This window comes from Cydia pomonella, chromosome 1 (assembly GCF_033807575.1).
Source record: "Cydia pomonella isolate Wapato2018A chromosome 1, ilCydPomo1, whole genome shotgun sequence".
Lineage (NCBI taxonomy): Eukaryota > Metazoa > Arthropoda > Insecta > Lepidoptera > Tortricidae > Cydia > Cydia pomonella.
The window spans coordinates 36,772,738-36,796,345 of NC_084703.1; the positions used below are offsets into that span (position 1 = coordinate 36,772,738).

The 23,608-nt window shown below is 35.4% G+C and overlaps 2 protein-coding genes across 2 annotated transcripts; both read right to left on the bottom strand.

The window, feature by feature from the left end:
• Nucleotides 1-692: 692 nt before the first annotated feature.
• LOC133521917 (bystin) lies at nt 693-7,455 on the bottom strand. Its single transcript, XM_061857047.1, has 9 exons — nt 7,364-7,455; nt 7,110-7,272; nt 6,894-7,017; nt 6,380-6,620; nt 3,666-3,822; nt 3,305-3,496; nt 3,006-3,214; nt 2,111-2,261; nt 693-816 (listed from the first exon to the last, which is right to left on the bottom strand). The coding sequence occupies exons 2-9, from the start codon at nt 7,242-7,244 to the stop codon at nt 733-735; spliced, it is 1,293 nt and encodes a 430-aa protein (XP_061713031.1). The 5' UTR covers nt 7,245-7,272; nt 7,364-7,455; the 3' UTR covers nt 693-732.
• Nucleotides 7,456-14,705: 7,250 nt separating this feature from the next.
• On the bottom strand, nt 14,706-21,745 carry LOC133521621 (uncharacterized). Its single transcript, XM_061856693.1, has 5 exons — nt 21,598-21,745; nt 19,120-19,258; nt 16,468-16,620; nt 15,856-16,007; nt 14,706-14,986 (listed from the first exon to the last, which is right to left on the bottom strand). The coding sequence occupies exons 1-5, from the start codon at nt 21,705-21,707 to the stop codon at nt 14,788-14,790; spliced, it is 753 nt and encodes a 250-aa protein (XP_061712677.1). The 5' UTR covers nt 21,708-21,745; the 3' UTR covers nt 14,706-14,787.
• Between the last annotated feature and the right edge of the window lie 1,863 nt (nt 21,746-23,608).

Consider the following 23,608-nt stretch of genomic DNA (forward strand, 5'->3'; position numbering starts at 1 on the left):
CGAACGCGAGTGTGGATGGCCCTCGCGTCGATTTCGCAGATTAGATAGTGTGTAAGGTGGTCGCCATAAGTGCGTTAAGGACGCTGCTATAAGTTAGAGCGAGAAAGATAGTTTACCGCACCAAGGTTGCTGTCCGGTGCGATAGTCTGTTAAGGCTTTAAAGACGAAGAATATTGACGTCAGTGACATTGACATTTCGTGTGTCATAAAAATATAACCTATAACTGAACCACTAAAATATTAAAAATAACCTTTGACTACTTGTATCCATAATACTAATGTTTTCTTAACAAAAGTGCAACAATTATGAGTTGTCATATTCATATAAAGAACATTTCAATAAAATGTCAGAAATGTCGTCATGTTTTATTAGAAGATGCAAAAGAAACTAACAATGCCTTTGCTTGCAGCATCACAAATTGTAACAGTTACAATGCTCAAAACTTCATATATCTGATCGAAGATAAGCTACCAAACTGGATCAAGCTCAAAGTTGAAAGTGAACAATGGACCAAAGGAAAACTACATTGCGAGAATTGTGGCTATAAAGTGGGGTCTTTTGATTTTGTATCTGGACGAAAATGCGAGTGCAAACAGACAGTTCTACCACCAGTTCATTTCATAACCAGTCAGATTGATAGACCAATCATAAGTCCTAGGCCTAACTAATTTTTAATAAATAAAGACAATAAAACATGTGTTGTAACTTTATTTGTAAACCATAAACTATCTCTACTCAACTAACATCGCAATAGAGGCAGTATTCTCATTAACTTCAATATCTCTGCACTGTGCTGCTTGAAGTTCTCTTCGGATCTGAAACACAAGCAACTTGTTAGATGTGTAAATAAAGAAAAGTCCCAATAATTATAGTTTGTCCTTTTAGCATTACATACCTTCTTTAGGTAAGCGATTTTGACATGACATTTTATTGAAAAATTAATCAGGGCAAATATGTAACAATTATAAATCATTTACATTATTCTGCTTTCATAATAATAGGCAGGTCCACACAAAACGAGCATATGTGCAAGGCAATTTCCTCGTGCACAAACCGGCCAGTGTAGAGGCAGCACGCTCAGGCAAGGAAAACATGTTAATGATTTTTAAAAGACATGTCAAGATTGTTTACCTCTTTTCTAATGCTAAAAAACTAACTATAGATTAGTATGTGAATGTATATGTAAAGTATTTGAAAATATTATTTTACAGTACATATGGGGCTACTTTATAGCACTAGTGCGAGAAGTAGCATATTACGTTACTGTGTCGAACATTTAAAGGGCCATATGTACTGTAAAACGTTGTACGATACATGTGCGAATAGGTAATTCGCAACTCGTGTCGATTTAAAACACTCCCTTCGGTCGTGTTTTAATTTATCGCCACTCGTTTCGAATTTCCTATTTTTCGCACTTGTATCGTAATGTACTATTACAGAACTGATATAGTTAGAGCAAAAGAACTCTGCAACAATAATGATAACCCAGACTGTGCAAGTCTTATTTATACTTCTTAATTTCATATAAGTTTGATGTTTAAAATAACATCTGCACAGTCTATCAAAATCTTGGTCTAAATTCGAGGAGGCTTTTACCCTAATGGGATCAGTGTAAAAAAAAAAGTACCTAACTAATACCTATACATATATATACATAAATAAATATTAAGAATTATAGTAATCACTAACCCCCTTATTCATAAACGTCTACTAAAGTTTACAAGCCACTTTTATTCTTATAAAATAGAAAAAGATTGAGTCGGAATTCAACTTCGGCGAAGAAGCTGAATTCCCCCACACCCCAAGTCACAAATGACATTGTATTATACTTACTTTAAGAGCCTTGTGAAAGAACTTATAAAATAATAAAACTCAGTCAAGTTAACTCTGCACATACTTTGAAGTGACAAAGTGTGAGAGTGCCACTTTAAAAGCCACAATTTGATAGGAATTTGATGAAAATGCTTATTGTGGCACCTCAACACTTTCTCAACCCTTTAATGATTTGATACTTAAATTGATTTCATCCCTAATAGTATATAATTATGTTTCCTTGTTTTACTTGTGACAGCAAAAATGTTCCTACTATCTGCCCTACATTAATCTTACTTCAGAAGTAATGTTGGGATGCGAGTGTTTTCGTAGTAGTTCCAGGAGGGCATCTCTCTGTTCTGTAGAGATGTCAGACTTATAACGTTGAACGAATGTCAGCAAAGCCTGGTGCCACAGGACAGGCAATGTGCGATGATCCATCTGAAACCTAAAAAAGAGGATTTCCGGTTGAACTTCAAAATGACGAAGTAGTCTCGACGATATTTATTTGTTTTTTGCTCATTCTTGTTGTTTAAAGTGTAATATTGGTAGCTTATTATGCAGTGAACTAACGTGGCGCGGTAGTATACAGCTAATGATGAATCCTGAAATGCATTTAATCATTCTTTAATAAACACCCGGCAATCTATCATGGATATTTGTTAAGTGCAGCTATCACTTTACCAGAAGCAACTACCGCACAAAAGTTATGCTGTATAAACATACTTATGACATTAGCGAAATCACCACAAAATTTGATTGAAGCCATTTTTACCCGGCTGCGTCAGGAGGGTAATGTTTTTAAGTGTATTGTATGTATGTCCATTTTTTAGGCACGCCCTTCAGCCGAAACAGCTGGACGGATTATGACTACAAATTTTGAAAATGACACCCGCAAATGAAAAGTGGGGGGAGGTTTCTTACCATAGCAATATGGATCACAAAGCGAATGAAAAGAACATTACAAAAATATATGTAAGCAGTCGGGTTTTTTGTTTTTATATTATACATTTATCTTAAGTATATCAATCAATCATTGCGCTGCTTTATGGATAATACCATAGATTTACTGGTAGGTCATGAAATCGTCTTATTGAGGAGTTTTGATAATGTGCGAAATGGGTTAATTCATAGCACACATGACAAGAGTTTGTTTAGGATCAATAATTATTAAACTATTTTTATTACCTACCTGAGAAAATGAAACACTACTGAGTCTACAACTCTGTATGGAAGCGCATATTTCTTGTCAAACAAAATGCGCAGAAAGATAGAATTAGCACCAGTGTAATCCATTTCGGCAATTTTCAAGAGTGCGGCACTGGAATGAAGAACGGGCACCGAATTCCTTGCTAGCACGGAACCTACAATAATGGCTTCACGCAGTGTGCAATCGCCAGCCTGCAACAGGTTACAAAAATATTTTATTTCCCTTATCAAGTCCTACACAGTAATGGATAAACTGCAAAATTAGGCTATTTCGTAGTTTACCTCCAGAAGGGGAAGTAATATGCCCTTCATAAATGCTCCTGGCTTAAAGAGCGATTTTCGGAGAGCTTGGTAAAGATGGAAGTTCAGACGTTTGTACTCTTGCAAGTCGTCACGTACACGCGGCAGCAGCACAAGATTGTAAAACCGTTGCGCCATTTTCTCCTTCAGATTAGAGGCGAATATTCTAGTTGCCTGGTTAAAAAACAAATACATTTTACCATTTATTTCTCTCACACTTACAGTTAACTGGCAATTACTAAACCTTGTAGCAAACACAAACTCCACCAATACTCAGTGAAGAGTATTACTGTCAGTAGCTTACACTCATGATGAATAATAATTAAAGAATAAATTGTATCACCTGATACATAGCAGCAGCAGACCAAGTAGTAGGCTCAGTTAGATATAGTATTTGTTCCCAATTTTGAAGATGTGGTATCATTTTGAAAGCCTTTGGCAGCTTCCCGGATCGATATTTTTTGAGAACATCTCTTACACCCTCATACATTGCCTTGATTCTGGAAACCAGAAATAAATAATTACAAAAAATCATGGATAACATACTGGTTATATATAGTTCAATTGTTTATTTCAGTGGTAAATCTTCCTACACTATTGTCCGTTAGTTCCATTACTGGCTAAATATATATAAAAATAACGCTCAGTGTAGGGTTCCGTAGTTACTCTTCCGTCACAATAAGCTAAACTGGAGCTTAAAGTATAGTAAATTGTTAATCAAGAGATGAAACGGTACCTTTCACCCGAGTTAAACAAATAGGCCAATTTGCATAATCGGTACCTAATTAAAGTAAGTCTTTTTACTATGAAAGGAAAACTTTTTGCGATAACTCAAAAACAGCTAAACTGATCATGTCCACTATAGTTTTCATTTAATATCTTTCTTAAGCTCTACTTCCACGATTTTTTGGACCTATGGTTCAAAAGTTAGAGGGGGGGGACACATTTTTTTTTCTTTCGGAGCGATTATCTCCGAATATATTCACTTTATCAAAAAATGTTTCTTGAAAACCCCTATTAGTTTTGAAATACCTTTCCAACGATACCCCACACTCTAGGGTCGAAGCGAAAAAAAATTTTCATCCCCACTTTACGTGTAGGGGAGGTACCCTAAAAAAAATTAATTTTATAGATTTTATTGTACGACTTTGTCGGCTTTATTGATTTATATATCCATGCCAAATTTCAGCTTTCTAGCACTAACGACCACGGAGCAAAGCCTCGGACAGACAGACAGACAGACAGACGGACATGGCGAAACTATAAGGGTTCCTAGTTGACTACGGAACCCTAAAAAGCAACTGCATATATATATATTTAATCTGGATAGACAGAACAAAGTAGACTGTATAAAAGAATAGCAGTGATCAACACTTAGATGACAAGCACCAATAGGCACCTTACTCTTAAATCAAAGAACATACATTGACTATTGTGATATATCCTTACTTTCTTTTAAATAAGAATTAAAAGTATCATGGGGTCATTTTCATTACTGGTGTCATTACCTTAAGGCGTGCCACATGCAATGCAAGTACATGAAAAATGAAAAATAGGTAGATATATTATAGCTACAGCTAAAAGATACATAGAACCATTGCATTATCATATTACTGGCCCAATATTACAGGGTTCTATGGTTCACTTTTATTGAACTGAAATTAGAACATTGTCATAGTGACATTCAGTTGAATTTCAACTAGCTTGAAAATATAGAACCCACAAATTATAAAATCATACTATATTAACAGATCAAACTTATTTATCCAATTAAAGACTAATATGTATGTTTTTAGGGTTCCGTAGCCAAATGGCAAAAAACGGAACCCTAATAGATTCGTCATGTCCGTCTGTCTGTCCGATTATGTCACAGCCACTTTTTTCCAAATCTATAAGAACTATAGTGTTCAAACTTGGTAAGTAGATGTATTTTATGAACCGCATTAAGATTCTCACACAAAAATAGAAAAATAACAATAAATTTTAGGGGTTCGCCATACTTAGAACTGAAACTCAAAAAAATATTTTTCTTCAAACCCATATGTGTGGGGTATCTTAGGATAGGTCTTTAAAAATGATATTGAGGTTTCTAATATCATTTTTTTCTAAACTGAATAGTTTGCGCGAGAGACACTTCCAAAATGGTAAAATGTGTGCCCCCCCCCCCCTGTAATTTCTAAAATAACAGAATGATAAAACTAAAAAAAAATATGGTATACATTACCATGCAAACTTCCACCGAAAATTGGTTTGAACGAGATCTAGTAAGTAGTTTTTTTTATAATACGTCAGAAATGGTACGGAACCCTTCATGGGAGAGTCCGACTCGCACTTGGCCGCTTTTATTTTTAATTATGTTTTAACTTGTTTTGTTGGATTGAATTGAAGCCTAATTTAAGGAAGAATAATGGAAAAAAGCAACTGCATAAAATTAAAAAATTGCACGTATATATATAGGCAGCGCACGCGTTTTCCTCGCCCGAGCACCCCGCCTCGGCCAAGGAACGTCTACACTAGCCATATTTTGCGTTAAGAAATTGCCTTGCGCGTATGCTCGCTCTGTGTGGACCTGGCTATAGACATGTATACTTGGTGTATTTTTTTTAACTCCGTTAACTAGGGGGTATGGCTAAGTATATTTCATGAAAGTGAATGGCAAAGGTTATTTACATTTTTTTTGTAAGAAGTAGTTAATAGCATCGTTGTAACACAGACATATTAAATTCACCAAACAATGAAAACTATGACATATCAGTTACATTTCCAATATCAATCATAAGAGATAATACTTGCGTTTAGTAGCAAAAGTATAAACTCATACTTAACACTAAGGGTACATGTAGTTAAAGTGTTTATTATCAGATAAAAATAAATCATTGATTATCTCACAAATGGAGTTAATTAGAATACCTCTTTCTATGAGAAAGTTACTTAATTTAAAAGCTCAGGAATGCATCCTGAAAATTAACAGACTAAAAAGAGACCATGTATGATGCAATCTGAATCCATCAACTGCCCTAAAAATATGATGTAATCAATTTTTATGAAAAAACAAACCTTGGATCTATATTTTGAAGTTTTAATGTCTCTGCATCAGAAAACTGAGTTTGAAGTTCAGTATGCTTGTCTGTAATCTTATCCTTGATGATATCAGCCAGTGTGCGAGTTCTTTCTGGCTTGTCTGACATGAACCTTTGCAGTGCCTCCTCATCTTTCTCATTTATAACAATATTATCATAATATGTGTCTGGTTCCAAATCATCATCATCGGAGCCTATATCTTCATCTGAATCTGCATCTATAAATAATGAAATATATTTACAATTTTACCAAAATAGGTATTCAATACAAATAAGAAAAGTAAAAAAAATTTGCACTGTAGATAAGAGAACTTCATAATAGTTTTGTTAACTGTAACAAGTCATTGTATGCTTTGCAAGATTGAACTGAAAATCAAAAATTAAATTGGGGCACAATAACATCAGCAAGGACATCTTCATAGAACCGAGAACACAAGATGAAGAACATTAATAATTAAATTAAAGATGCAGAAGAAAAATATTGGTAATACCTTTAAGTTTAGTTGGGAGCTGTACTTGATTACCAATGGAGGGCCCACTTTCATCTATATCCAGTTCAGCCTGCTGCCTTCTAGCTACTTCTAAGATCTTCTTCGAAAGCTCTGGGTTAACGAACTGCAAAACATATAAAAAAAAATGAATAACAAATTCAAAATTAGTAGATTATTTCTTGTATAGGTACTATATGGTCGTAGATGGCCACTTACATCTTCATCATCATCGTGTCTGTTTCTTTCTTTATTTCTGTTCTTGCTTTTAACAGAGGTAACTGCCTCAATTTGGTCAGCAAGGGCTATATTCTTGCCCACTTGTGAGGGCTTTAACCTTTTCACTTTTCCCATTGTAAATACACTGGCTTTACTTCCTTTCCTGGAAAAATTAAAATACACTTTTTATTATAATATTAAATGAGAACTTCTTTAAATAGATTTCATAAAGAACTGACTACGGGACAACATACCATGTGGTTTTGTCCCTATATTTATTAAAAAGGATTATGACTGATGACGTTTCTTTCCTTTATGTTACCTCATTGGATTTTTGCGTTCGAATCAGGCTGACGCAACTAGGAACAAAATAAGTTTTGTATGGAACTTGTTTCGCAAATCTTTGCCAACGAAGAAAAATAAAACGTCAGTGCTATTTATTCTGTCAAGTTTACATCAAGTCAACTGTCAGCCTAATTGTTTTGTTTGTTATGAAGGCTTCAATGTTTTGTTCGGGTATTTCGTGCAATTTCTTTAATATTTAGTGAAAATATCGAAAATAGTGAACCGTGATCAGAATAAAGAACGAGTTTGTTACAATGCCACCGAGAAAACGGTTTACTAAGTGTGAAATATGTGGCAAGCGAGTCACTCGAGAAAATCATGAAAAAAGGGATTTTATGGCGAAATTTCCCTTGGATAAAGACCGGTACGTATTGCTTTAGATACTTTTGACCTTATTTTGGTGCAGCAGGCTTTAAACACATCGAAAATTTGATATTTTATATTATTTTTAGTTGTGAACTAGGGATGTACTAAAACTATCGATAATTGTATGTTTATTTGTATATCAGTGTAAGTAATTAAATAAAATATGTGAAATTTCCTGAGAACTTGCATGCAATATGACACAAAATTAATTCGTCGAAGATTTTCAGTGGAAAATTATCTATCATCTATGCATTAATGGTCATTATTTAACATATTTGATTTGATTTATAGATGCATATTAGCGCTAAATAATCAGTTGATCATCTCATTAGCAAACACTTGGAATATAAACTGTACATAACCAAGGCTGTATGTTTTCAGATGCAGGCAGTGGGTTGAAATTGTTGGGAACGAAGACCTGATACATCTTCCCATAGAAAAGTTACATTTATTGAAACATGTATCTGTAGATCATTTTGAAAATAGTGCTTTTAATAAAAAAAAAATTAAGAAAAAAAATAGTGAAGGATTTATAATTACAATCTGAGTGTAACGAGGTATTCTAAAATAGAATCCTAGCGTAGTGAGGGATTCAAGTGTTAACGCCTATGGGTGGTATTCCACCTATGCAATTTCTTTGTCCAATGTGTATTGCGTCTCACATTTTGATTAATGACAGAGTGAGACGCAATAACATTGGACCAAGAAATTGGATAGGTGGAATACCACCCTAAGGTGGAAATATTTTTGCTACCACGTGATAAATTTACATACTGCTTTTCACATCACCTAAATATAAATAAATAAACTTAATTAATGGTAATTAAATTAAATAATTTAACCTAAGAAGTATGCAAAAAGAGGAAAAAAGTGATCCCTCCTAGTAGGGAAAAAAAGTGCTACTTTGATCCTTCCTAGTGGTGAAGAACAACAAGGTGTTCTAAAAAAAAATCGAGTCCACATTAAGCTCGACCACGTATTAGTCCACTCATAGAACTATCCACTATATAACATACAACTTAAATGTGGACTCGATCCTAACTTGATTTCGAGTACAAAATTTGTAGACAAGAGTCTATATTTCCACCCTCCCCATTTTATCGATATCGATAAGAAACGCAAGCGTATAGCGTACTACACTATTTAAATTGCTTATGTTGGTACTATGGTTCTTTGACAGTTCTTTGTCGTACATTTTGGTAATGATTTGCGAAACAAAGGGATTCCACTCGCTAGTATGGAAGTCCCGTCTCTTAAAACGTAGTGATTATATGCTCTTTGGTTCGAATAAACGTAGTGATTATATGCTTTTTGGTTCGAATACCGATAACGAAGGTCTATTTGAGGCTGGCAATAATTTTATAATACTTAACGGTTCCACTCATCTTGCAACAAATCATATGCGATTTCCGATGTACATGTGATTTATGGTCGCCCTCTTTGATTTATCCATGACCATGGAGATATAAAGTGGAGCACACTCTAACTTTTTTTGTTATAGTAAATTGAACCTTATAACCGAAGCAGAAAGATGTTCTTACCAGACTAGAGAAAACGGTCCACTTGAGATAGCAAAATTGGGGCGCGGTATCTCACTCGCACACGTTGCCAATATTTAAAACATACCATTGTGGTAGTATTTATATCAATATACTAATGAAATTCAATACTTTCTTAAACTATTTTAGTGCTATATACAGAGTGCGATTCTCAAATCTTTTAAGTAATTTGTAAATAATTATGATGTCAATATTATTAACTGAATAAACCAAGCATGTGCACAACAAAAAAAACATAATTTTAATATGGTAGACATTGTAGAAACTTTGAATATTAATTGGTATCCCCAACTTGATGACATATTTTCGAGATATTTCCAAAATAAAAAAATACGTGAATGGTGGAGCTCAGCATTTAATTGCGAAATATTTAAAAAATGGGTAAAAAATGTTGTGTGACAGGTTGTAGAAATGAAAGTTTTGCTGACTTTGGTATATATTTTCACAGGTGAACCACAATCATTCAATTTTACTATAAAAATACAAGACGATAATAATTGTCAAACTCATTACGGTGCCCATGATGTCGGCACGATGTAAATCAGTTTTACATAATTCTTATTAAGTAGTTAAATAAGTTTAAGTTTATATAAGGTATATAGTATAATAAAGTATAGTATAGTACATTTATTCTGAGGTTGTGCAATAAAGAGGATTTGTATTGTTAAATAAGTTTATCTAATTTGGTATGTCTATATTTCGGCATGATTATTGATTAAATTGGTGGAATGATAGCTATGACAGAACAATTAATTGCCAAAATTGAAATATAAAGTCCGAAACGGTTTTACTAACTATTTAAATATACGTAATCGATTCGATATAGGTTGGACACACATTTCCGTTAGTAGAAAAAGGCGGCAAATTTGAAAACTAGTTGCAATCACAGATCTACGATGAGTAGATGACGCTTAAAGAATTAAAGATAGTTAAAGTGTGCAAAACGTACGCCATCACGCATATGAACATACCATGAGTGCGAAAGAGGCAGACTATAAATGAAAATTCGTGACCATTTTTGAGTTCGACAGTGGTGGCTAACGGCCGCCATTTATTAATTTTCAAACACATGTCCGGCATCGTAACAACTTAAGTATTTTAATTAGAAAATATTAATCTCATCCACATGGAATCCAGGGCTATAACCGCGAAAATCAAAGTTCATCAATTGCGGGCGTTTTTCTCTGTCACTCTTATTACGTCTTAGTGAGAGTAAAAGAGAAAGATCCCCGCAATTTGCGAATTTCGGTTTTTGCGGTAGGCCCCTAGTTATTAGTATGTGTAAGCGAGAACGAATATCGACAGAAGTTACGGCGGACCACCTTCCTCACGATCGATCATGGTGGCGGTCCGGTACGCCAATCAGCTATCAGTAACAGCTTTTAGGACGACTAAATTAAGTAAGATTTTGTGAAGCGTTTTACAGAAGAGAATAAACTATATCCATCCCTTTTCAGGGGCCATAATATTAGCACAGCAAAAAGATAGTAAGATTCTCTCTGACTATGCACTAATGAGAAAAGATCTTGGCCAAACTAATATTCCACGTTATCACTCGCTCATGTTGCCATTGTTAAAAAGATACCATTGTGGTAGTAATAATATCAATATTACTACTGAAATTAATAACCTTCTTATACTATTTTAACGCTATATTCCAATTACGTTTCTGATATCTTTTAAACAATTTGCAATTAATTATGATGCTAATCTTATTAACTAATTAAAACAAGCATGTAAGCAACAAAAAAACATTAAATTTAATATGATCAAATTTTGTGCATAATAAATATGGCGTACCACAAGGCAGTATAATGGGACCATTACTGTTCCTATTATACATCAATGATTTACCAGATATTCTGTCACAACAATGTTATCTTTTTGCTGATGACACAACTATTGTTATTAAAGCAGATAGTTTAGTCACTTACGAGGCATTGATTAATGACACCTTAAATAGAACAATAAAGTGGTTGGAATGTAAGAACCTTAAGGTTAATTTAGGTAAAACCAAGTTAATGCAATTCTATACTAATAGGGGGAAACCACAAAATCTGGATGTTATTTATAATGGTAAAAAAATTGAAGTATCAAGTTTTAAATTTTTAGGTGTAACTCTTGACCGGTTTTGTAGCTGGAAAGAACACATCACCGACCTGTGTTCCAGAATGAACCGCTTTGTCTATACTTTAAGAAGAATAAGCCAAGTAGTCTCAATTGATGCGGCTCTTACCTCCTACTACGGTTATATCCACTCAATCCTTCAATATGGAATAATAATGTGGGGTAGATCTACGGACATTGATGATGCATTTCTCATGCAAAAAAAATGTATAAGAGCTGTTTTTGGACTGAATACCTTAGATTCATGTAGACCTTATTTTAAAAATCGGCATATTTTATCTCTCCCGTCTATTTATATTTTTAACGCTTGCATATTTGTGTACCAACATGGCCACCTTTTCCAGCAAGTCAAAGAAGTGTATCGTAATCCTGTGCGGCCACAATATCGGAACAAACTATATATACCACCAACAAAGCTGTCGCTGGTAGCAAAGAATGCATTTGTTATGTGCATAAAGATTTATAATAAAGCGCCAGATGAGATTAAAGACTTACCATTCATCGAATTCAAAAAGGCTTTAAAAAAATGGCTTGTAGATAAATGTTTTTATAGCATAAATGAATTTCTAGACTATAAGTAGCTCAATAAGTATATGTCAATTGTACATTATGCATGCCTGTAAGGTAGTTTTAGTGATACCATCAATGTACATACTTTGTATATATATATATATATATATATATATATATATTCATAAAAACTGTACCTAAAACTATGCATAATAAATATTTCATTTCATTTCATTTCATTTATGGTAGAAATTGTAGTAACTTTGAATATTGATTGGTATCCCCCAACTTGATGACATATTTTCGTGTATTTTCAAAATACGTAATGGCGCCGCTCAGCATTGACACGTATAATATTGCTAAAAAAATGGTTAAAAAATGTTGTGTGACGGGTTGCAGGAGTGAAAGGTATGCTGATTGTGGAATATCTTTTCACAGGTAAGTGACAATTATTAAATTTTACGATAAAAATACAAGACTATATTGTCAAACTTATTAGGGTGACTATGATGTCGACACGATATTAATCGGTCTTACTTCTTATTCCGCACTTAATGTAAAAGTAACTTTATCTAAATAGGTAAGTCTTTATTTCGGCATGTTTAATTAGGTCGACGTAATGAGAGCTATTATATAATAAATAATTGACAAAATGTAAATCCAAAGTCCTTAAAACATTATAGACCCACATTTATACATAATATTTTAATACTGAAATGTTGCTTCAAAATATTTACATACAATCGATTATACATAGGTTGGACACACAATATTCGTCCATATAGGACAAGGCGGCAAATTTGAAAAAAATAGCTGCAATCACAGATCTACGATGATGCTGACGCTTAAAGTTAGCTGAAGTGTGCAAAAGGGAAGCCAACATGTATATGAACATCCCATGAGTGCGAAAGAGACAGACTACAAATGAAAAAACATGACCAATGACCATTTCTGAGTTCGACAGTAGTCGCCAACGGCCGACATTTATGATTTATTCATTTACAAACTACAAACACATGGATGTTATTTAGTTATAAGACTGCTGCGCCCTTGCAAGGTACATATTATGTAATTTTGTGTACTTAATATGATTGCAATAAATGCTTTGTCTTGTCTTGTCTTGTCTTATCGTAACACCTATATTATGAAATTAAGTAGAAAATATAAATCAGTCGGGGAGGAAACTATTAATAACCTATTGCGGTCAAAATAGTGTCGTGTTGTTTAACAGGTAATTATGATTAAGCATTAATAAAAGCATAATAGTGTAAGAAGCCGGTTTACATAGTTAAATAAAAGTTTTTATTTCGTTTTGTGCTAATAATTTATCATTTTATTCATATACGAAGACTATTTTGTGTAAAAATCTTAGTTGTTACGCTACGCTAGGGCTTAAAGGACCTACTTTCCGATTTCCAATTGAGCTGACATTTTTCCGTCTACGGACAGGCTCAGTCTATAAACATCGCTAGCACGAAGAAGTTTTTCTATGAAAAATGCATTATTGTTGTGTCAAATTGTGTGGCAAGAACAGTAAAAACTCTGGTGTACAAAAAACGTCTTATAAGAAAGTCTCTTTCTATCGCACTGCATCCGTATAGCTCCTTTCTTGTCTTTCATTACGTGACATTCCTAAGTGCGAATATAAGATAATATGTCCGTGCTCTAGAGGGACAAGCGCCCTAGTTCAAAACTGTAATGATTGGCGTACCGGTCCACGACCCTGGATATCTGTCTCGCTCTTATTTATAGCTGGGATATTGACGGACGGCCGGCGGACCACCTTTCTCACAATTGACCATGATCGCGATTCCAGTACACCGATCTCTAACAGCATTTAGAACGACTAAATTAAGTGACGTTGTTGAAAGCGTTTTACAGAAGAGAAAAAAACACATATAGTTTTCTGGGGCAATTATATATATATATATATATATAGTCCTCCTCATCGTTTTCGATAACGGCGACCCTAAATAAACATTATGGATGTCGTCTAGCGTGAGCCCTAATGTGGCTGGCCAGGCCTAACTTGCTCTTAAATACTCTATTGCACGCGTGACAATAAAGTTGACCAGCTGCGTGCGTGTGGAGTATGATTCTCTCTTACTATGCACGAATGACAAAAGACCCCGGCCTAACTATACATTCCCCAACTCATCCTAATGTCCCACATAAATATCTCATAATATCTTATGGTCACCCTAATTAGAACGAGATGCAGGGCTCTGCTTTGACTTCTCATGTGGACACACTTTTTGGCCAGTGTACTCTATCCACCTTATTATCTACGTCCGTGAGCCTAATACACTTCGCTGGCCCTACGGGCAGATTTGCACATTGTTCGTGTGTTGAACACGCGCTACTACTTTTGTTTTAAAATCAGACAAAACAAAACAAAAGCAACTCTGTTCTGTTTAATAATGAATGATCCTTTGATTGACGGTATACTAGTATTAGGACACTGAACCAGAGGCTAAGATCTAGTTGATGCACCTTAGGGGGTAAAACAGCCGTTTCATGGGGATAAGAGGCACCCAAAATTGTATTTCCATCGCTTGTATTCATTGTTTTAAATCATTTGGACGTAAATAGCTGCGACAAACTTCATACTAATGCAGGCTGCAGCTGCTTCACGAACAAATAGTTATAAATAAGATGTATCTTTGTACGTTCAATGAAAATCTTTGAATCTTTAAAAAAATTATATTGGGTTAAATTGGGATGACAATATTGAAAAGGTTAGGAACCACTGATTATCTAGTTATTCTAGTTTAGTTGAAGGACTCGAGCAAATCGATGACAGCCTTAAGGTTGGAGTTGACGATGCCGATGCCCTCGTGGATGACGTTGCGGATGTTCACTTCCACAACCTTTATAATGATGGTGTCAAACAATCGCACGAACACGGCGATGGTGGGGTTTATCAACCAGTCGGTAAGAATGTTGCCGGTCAGCCGGACGCGCAGACGACTGGAAACGAAATTTATGATATAATTACGATAATTTGTATAAGTGATATCGGGTTACAATTGCAGAAAGTAACCGTTGCACACAAGACACAAGTGCCGAGATTGTGAACACGAGGGAATGCGAGTGCTTTACAACAATATGAGCTGGGAATTGTTTTAGTGCGCGTATACCTCAAAACATTTTACAATGCAAGTTAATAAGAAATATGTGGAACCAATAAAATTGTTCTATAAAAAATGTCATGCTCCCAACGTATGTAGCACGCATAGGGCCTGCACCACCATGCAACTACCACCCCCACAGCGGCACAACCCGCGCTTAGTTTTTCACCACGAGCTAAGTATACTTGCACAAAGAGACATTACTTTCTGTGCTTATGTGGTTTCCCATTATTTATTGTAAGGAAGCACTCTCATAGCATACCTACTATGTTCTGTAGTCTGCAGTTCTAGCTGCTAACCCGTCATTATTACTAATTATTAATTAGTAATTAATAAATGAGTATTAGAATCTCTAGGCAGTGCCCGCGCCTTCTTCTACCTAAAAAGCTAACATTTTTTTTATGATAGGGGGAAGCAAACGAGCAGACGGATCACCTGATGGGGATTACCGCCGCCCTTGGACACCTGCAGCACCAGAGGGGTTGTTAGTGCGTTGCCGGCATTTAAGATGCTCTTTTCTTGAAGGATTGAAGGTCGTATCGGTCCGGAAATACCGCAGGCGACAGTTCATACATAACATAACATAGCCCAGCGCAAAAATTTAATTATATTTATCTCTGAAGACTCGTTTCTATCGACGATACTTTATTATTATCAATACTTTATTGAGTCAAGAAATTACGTAACATTATTCTAAATTATACTTACCCAATGTCAGTCAAAGAAAATTGTTGGAGATGGATTTCATCGTTGTTAAAATCGAGCAAAATGTCAGTGACGACCTTAAAATTATCCAGTGACCCGCGGATACCGCCGGTGGGGCCGATCCTCATCACCTTCAATAGGTACTGGTAGATAAACTGAAATAAGACAAGTCCATTAAACACTGTAACGTTCGCAAAACTAAATGAGAAACTGGGGTCAATTAAAACAAGTTCGAAACTCAAAAATGGCTCGTGATGGTCACAAAACCGTGGGGTCAAGAGGAAAATGTTCGGCTTTTATGACAGCATCTGCTAGCAAAAGGTGGCTCGTCACGAAGCATTTCAACACGCGTTAAAAAAGCGTTTGATTGACACAAATGGATACCCGTGTATTCATTCACACGATGGCGGGGGCGCTTTTTTATCGTGCTTTGTTGGTTTGTCGGCTTTGAGTATTGGCCGTCAAATCGAATTTAGTGTACGGCACTTCTCACGTCAGGTTTTAATTTAACACAACGCGCAACGCTTTTTAGGCTCTCATGTGAATAAGATCTTAGGGCCTAATTTAGAGTAATATAATTATTGATAATAAGGTGGGATGAGATGGTAAAATTACCTCGAGGTCAGAGAACTCCAGCACGACGCGCACGCGTAGCATCTTGGCGAAGTAGTTGACGCTCTGGTCGCCGGAGCGCTGCACGTTCACCAGCCCCGTCATGTAGCCGTCGTGGATCTTCAGCCACGCGCTGTATGTCACTAGTAGGTATCTCTGAAATAATAAGGAAACGCTAAATAAAGGGATTATTAGTAGTGTCCCACGAAAGTTTCGGTTTCGGCAAGTTTTGTATAAAAAATCATGTTTGAATCGAAACAAGGTGCGATTACGGTCAAAAAACTGTCGTTCTTTTTAGTTTTGGATTTTAATCTTGCGCTTATTACTACCGACACAAGGCTGGCTGATTAATTTAAAATTAAATTGAAATATAAAAAAATCGGCCAAGAGCATGTCGGGCCACGCTCAGTGTAGGGTTCCGTAAAAAATGGAGGCTATTGGTAAGTATCATGTATACATTACAGGCAACACAAAAAAAAACAGCGCAAAAAAAAAGTAAAAGAACATTTGGTATGGGTGGTACCCTGAAAAACAGGATACATTACAGTACCGCGATAAATATTGCACATCGGATTTTCGGCTTCCTAAAGTAATATTCTCTCCCTCGTCTAAAGAACGATGTGCAACATTTATCGCCAGGTACTGTTTTTTATACCATGATACTAAACTGGCAATAGGTACTTAATCCGGGACAAATACTACTAAGTAGGTCGAGGATAAGATGGGGCATTTATGCCCGAGTTATACTTATGCTCTGCTTTTTTCACTTTGATTGAGGAAAATATACAAAAAATATCCATTAAATTAAGTACCTAGACTTAAAAAAGAAAAATCCATTACATCTGCGTTATTAAAATTAATGCCGATAGTTAATGCTGTTGTTAAGTGCCGTCTACATCGTTCATCACATAAAGAATAGAGATACAACACGCCACACAACACAATAAGAATTAAGAAGGGAGTGAAGGTAAGCCGATAATTCACTTCGCGGCACAGATTGGCCTGTGGTAGTCAGACATTTGATTAGAAAATAGCAGAGCGTTAACGCGCTATTATAAAGAAACCGGAGAAACCCTGTATTTGATAGGCCGCATTTCCATGGAGAATCAAGCCGGGTGAGCTGTTTACATCTGTCTCATTCTGAAAACGAGACGGCAAGACGAATGTATGTAGCTTATCGTGTCCGGCATAATTCTACAAGGAAATAGAAGCATAGTTTTTTCCGCTATATAGCTAAGTACCTACACCTAGAACATGATAGATAAGTAACACGTACCCTAAATTCGCCTTTTATATACAGGGTGATTCATGAGACGTGAGCTGGACTAAGACTACAAAATCAGTAAATGTTAATGAATCGTTCAACATCATATTTAAGTAAAACAATCACGGTTTTTATCTGTTATTTAACTTTTTCTTAAGGACAAATTTGATTATCTACAATCATGGACACCCTACAACAATTAATTAACAAAGATAAAACCTCTTTAACCGTTATGACAGCAGTTTGATTATGAAGAAAATAAAATGTCACACTTGAGTGAGATACGATTTTATAAAAGTAACCACACTCCGATGACATTCAATTTGTCACTTATTATGGATAAAACAAAGAGGGTGACCATAAATATCGTAAATAAAATAAAACTCTTTTTTTTGAGCAGTAAAAATTAAATTAACGTTAATCTCACAAATACTGGTACGAAACAGTTGCTGATAATTTACCGAATATGCAGGCTTGATCCTGCTCACGTCTCATGAATCACCCTGTATAACTTCGCCTTAACTTACATTAAATTACAATTATAATGGCATTTATGGGCAGGTTCAACATTTAGGTTTTGGTAAATATAAGTTTTAGTACTTATACATTTAAAAAAAATAAGGCGAAGTTGGGGACGGGGGGCGAATATAGGTTATTATAGATTCTTTTTACTTCAAAATTATTTATACGCAGCCCTTTTTATTGTGAATTTAATATATTTTATTTGGGCGAAGTTGATCAGCAACAGAGAAGATGGTGGAACATGATGGTGGACAGAAAATCTTGTTCAGTGGTTCTTTACTGTAGGGAACCATCCTACAGTAAAGAACCACTGAACAAGATTTATTTTTAACCAGGGTTCACTAATCGAATAAAGTCAACAAAGAGATGTTCTGTGTGATCAGCAGACCACCGGCTAAGTACCACTAACCTAGAATTACAGGCCAATTTGAACATACACTAGACATAGGTACTATTAAAACGATTTTTAATGGTGTCAGTCAGGTTGGGATATCGCTAGCGCTAATACATGTACGGAGAAAGTCCGAGGGAATTACTCGTAAACGCCCGACTGATAATCTTTTGTTGTTTTTGTGTGCACGTTCGAAATGCCTGATCAAATAAATAAATAAATATTACACAAATTGACTAAGTCCCTCAGTAAGCTCAATAAGGCTTATATTGTGAGTACTTAGACGACGATTTATATGATAAGGTCATAATTATTTTTAAATATTTAAATACATAGAAAACACCCACGACTCAAGAAAAAATCCATGCTCATCACACAAATATTATTACCGGAATTTGAACACAGGACCATCGGCTTCAAAGGCAGGATCACTACCCACTAGGGTAGACAGGTCGTAAAAATCGTAAATGAAACGAACCACTTCAAAGCCCTCCTCGATGTCGGGCAGCTCCATGGGGTCGAGGCCGAAGTTCTGGATGTGCGGCACCAGCATGCTGATCGTCTCGTCGACATAGTCGTTCACGGTCGCCGTTATGCCGAGGTCGCTGAATCTCTCCCTAGCACAAACAAAGTATCATTTTATAACTTGCCACAAGAAAGCCTTCTTACGGCAGTCGAGTACCTATAATGACATTTTCATCGTGTTGGTAAGGCGAAAAAACTGTTACACCTCTAGCTCTCGTGTCTTGAAACCCTCGCAAGGCAAAAATTCCACTTTTTGTGTCCCTTGCTATGGTATTAGAAGTTCGGTTTTGAAAGCTTTCACTCAGGTCTCAACAAAAGCAGAAAAGGTAAACAACAGTGGCGGATCGTTCAAAGAACTCGATTCCCACCGGCTTGTCTAATTTCAGCCCGTTGAGTACTTTCACAAACGGGTTCATGGAGAAAATGAAAGCAAAATTAGCTCCGGGTTCCCTACGAATATTTGTGACGCGCCGCCACTGGTAAACAAAAACTTTAAATTAGTTTAAATATTCACAGTACATATGGTGCTACTTTACCACACTAGTGCGATAATTACGTAACTATGTAGGATATTTTAAGGGCCATATGTACCGTAAAATGTTGTACGATACATGTGCAAATGGGCAATTCGCAAGTTTCGCAACTCGTGTTGATTTAAAACACTCCCTCCGGTCCACGGGCACTTGTATTGTAATGGACTATTGTAACACAAACACCATGAGTACGAGTATGTTATTTACAGTTCCACCATAGAGAAATATGTAATGTGGGTAACTTAGAGCTTAGAGGATCACTCAACATAGGTACATACTTACATAGATGAAAACCCATATATAAGTTTTAAACCCCATACAACTTATTATTATTAAGTAAAGAAAGCCGTGTATGAAGTGAGCACTGTAGGTAGGTATAACCTTTTATATTTCTCTATGACTCCACGAAATTAACGAAATGTTCAGACCTAAGAAAATTGCGTGCGTGCTTTTGATCCGCATGAGCTTACGGAGCGATTGGTTAGTGGTTACTAGAATAGACTCGTTTAATACCAACCATGATACATGTCCAGTTGTTGCAGTAAAATTTGTGAAAACCCATGACGGTCTTCGGCGATGATAAGGTACCTTTACGATGTCTAGAATTTTATTCAGTATTTCTTTGGTCTCTCTAAGCAATTACTTACATAGAGAGGTAATTACTTTAATTGCGTAAATAATTAGTAGGAAATTTAGCTTATTGCTTGAGTTAGATACGAGCATATTATTTACGTTATCTAAGCTATTATTTGATAATCATATCAATAAATTTTGTATTCAAAACAATTTTATAAAGGTATCGTATCCGTTAGTACTCGTAGCATTAAAATACCTTATCAAGTATTACTTTTGAGTAGCCACTTATCTACGTCCGTTTGCAATAGGTATTATCACAGATCTAATCTCTAATCTATGATCTTTGAAAATGCTTTCGCAGGTAAGTACCTACTATAAATAAGTAGTAAAAGTACTTCTTAGATTAGTGGATGATTTTTTGAGACGTGATGTGGACGTGATTAAAACAGGGTATAATGGAAGAACTATTTCTTGCGACACACATACAAGAGTAGAAAAATAAACAAGAGCAGTAAAAATTACGAGCAAATAATTAACATCAAATTACTTAAATCTAAAAAATACAACAATAATGTGACAAAATCAGCAATTGCTCTGATGCAGACGAGGAAATGACAAGACGCGACTAATTAAATATAAATTGTTAAATAAGACGTTTAATTAATCCTAAACCAATCCACTTACAATTTAATTGTAAGTGGATTGGTTTAGGATTAATCAAAAATGTACTATACATGTATGTATATTTGCGTTTTTGTAAACACAGTAGATAGATACAGTACAGATGCAATATGGAATCCTGGTACTTCGAAATAAAGATATTAAATTAAATTGAACAAAGGCTTTATGTAACTTTTCACCACACCAGCTGGTAAAGTCTCTCTTGATTGTCCAATTGTGAAGCAAAATAATTTGATGCAAATTTTGAGTTGTTTCCTTATGTTGGTTTGGTTAGTATTATTGCATTTTTTTAATAAATTATTATTTAAAATGATAAATATTTAAGAGGTTTCATTTGGATTTGATTTAATTAAATTTTCCTCGCATTGGTGTGGTGATACATTTTGTGTTTCACTCGGTGGCAAAATGTGTTTAATCTTCGTGCCTTGAAACCCTCGCAACGCTCAAGAATCAACTTTTCGAACCCTACTTCTACCGACCCTATTCATAAGAACTTCACCTGTATGCCTTTTTTTAAATACTCTACCAGGTAATCCCAACCTTTATTGCTACGGATTATTTATCAATTGGGCATTTCGGGCCTACGCTCACGTGCCACGATTTTGAACTCCTGCTCTGAAACCGACCAAGTTAGGACTTACTGTTGGGCTTGCAGCAGCAGCGGCGCCAACATCTGCTTCGGCGCGGTGCTAGCCTCCGCCGCCAGGATCACCAAAGCTAGCACCAACGCGGTATACTTCTTGTACATCATTACTTACGCTAATGACAACTGCGACACTTATCTTCGTTTTTTATTTATTTATACGAACCCTTGTAGCGATACACTATGCTTTATCATAGATTTACGTATTAAAAATCAATGCCGATCGTGATTTAGATCTCAACAAATCATAATTAATCGGTTTAATTACCTACCTATGTAATATATCTGTTTACTCGTTGTGGTTTATCTATTGAAATACCGTAAGTATCCTTCCACTTCGATTGAAATTAATCTGATAAAAAAATAGAAATATTATAAAGAAAACATAAAACCAGACTACTAAAAAAATTTACTCGTTTTTTTTTAAAGGATAAATAAGCTATTATCCCGTTTTATATACCTACGCTAGCAACTAGCCCCCTTATTCATAAAACTTTACGAGCGTGAATTAGTTAAATTATGTTTTATCCCTTTCTTACAAATACATAAGTCAAAATGACAGATAAAGACAAACGATTCATAGCTAACTCAGGCCTGTAACGCGTTTATGAATAACGCCATACGTTTTAATTCGGTACTTACTTACTTCCAAATCCGTCGAACTGTATGCCAACCCTGGCTTACTAGGAGAGGGCACGGTCTGGGAAACTCACTTTGGGACCAGACTCCGTATAATAGTAGTCCTCCACTAGGGTGTTCAACCCTAAAAATAATAGTGCCGAATGGCCAGTTACTTCGGAGAAATAAACCTTTAAAATTTCAAATGTAGCTTATATACTAGTAATTTTACTACCGGCGACAGCGTCTCATAGTGTGGTCGGTTACGAACCTGTTTGCCGCGTGGACGCTCGAGGTTCGAGTCTCGCTCTCGACTATTTTTTTTTCTTTTTCAATTAATTATTTTAAAATCAAATAGATTCAATCAGAATACAATAATTGGAAAAGTAGTTAATATAAATAAATAAATAATTTAACATTTATCAATATTGTATTCTGATTAAATCTATTTGATATTAAAAATAATTAATTAAAAAGGAAAAAAAAATTAGTCGAGAGTGAGACTCGAACCTCAAGCGTCCACGCGACAAACAGGTACATAACCGACTACACTATGAAGACGCTGGCGCGGTGATAAAATTACTAGTATATAAGCTACACGTGAAATTTTAAGGGTTTATTTCTCTGAAGTAACTGGCCATTCGGCACTTTTATTTAAAGGTTTGAACACCCTAGTGGAGGACTACTATTATACGGAGTCTGGTCCCAAAGTGAGTTTCCCAGACCGTGCCCTCTCCTTGTTAGTTCGATAAGAAAGAAAGAAAGCTGTCCTGTAGTTGCTTAGGGGTATTATTAACCACTATTGTAACAATTTGACTTGGCACCGACTTCAAACGCATTAGTTGCTAACGTATATAAAGCGGGATAATACTTTATTTTATAATTTTTTGAAGTTTTAGTAATTGTTTACTAAGATAAGACTTTTTGCAATAATTCATAAACGGCTGGACCGATCACGTTCGCTATAGTTTCCATTGAAAGTAAGTAAGTACCTACTTGTTAAGCTTTTTGTTTTCTGATATTTTTGGACCCATGGTGTAAAAGTTAGAGGGAGGGACACATTTTTTTTCTTTTGAGCGATTATTTCTGAAAATATTTTATCAAAATATAGTAGCTGAATTTGTTTTAAAAGACCTATCTTAACCTAACCATAACCAATGGGTAAAAGCAAAAACATTTTTTTCCAAAAAACATTGTATATACACAATTTTTTTTTCTAGTTTTTATTAGGGTTCCGTAGCCAAATGGCAAAAAACGGAACCCTTATAGATTCGTCATGTCCGTCTGTCTGTCCGATTCTGTCACAGCCACTTTTTTCCGAAACTATAAGAGCTATACTGATCAAACTTAGTAAGTGGATGTATTCTACGAACCGCATTAAGATGTTCATA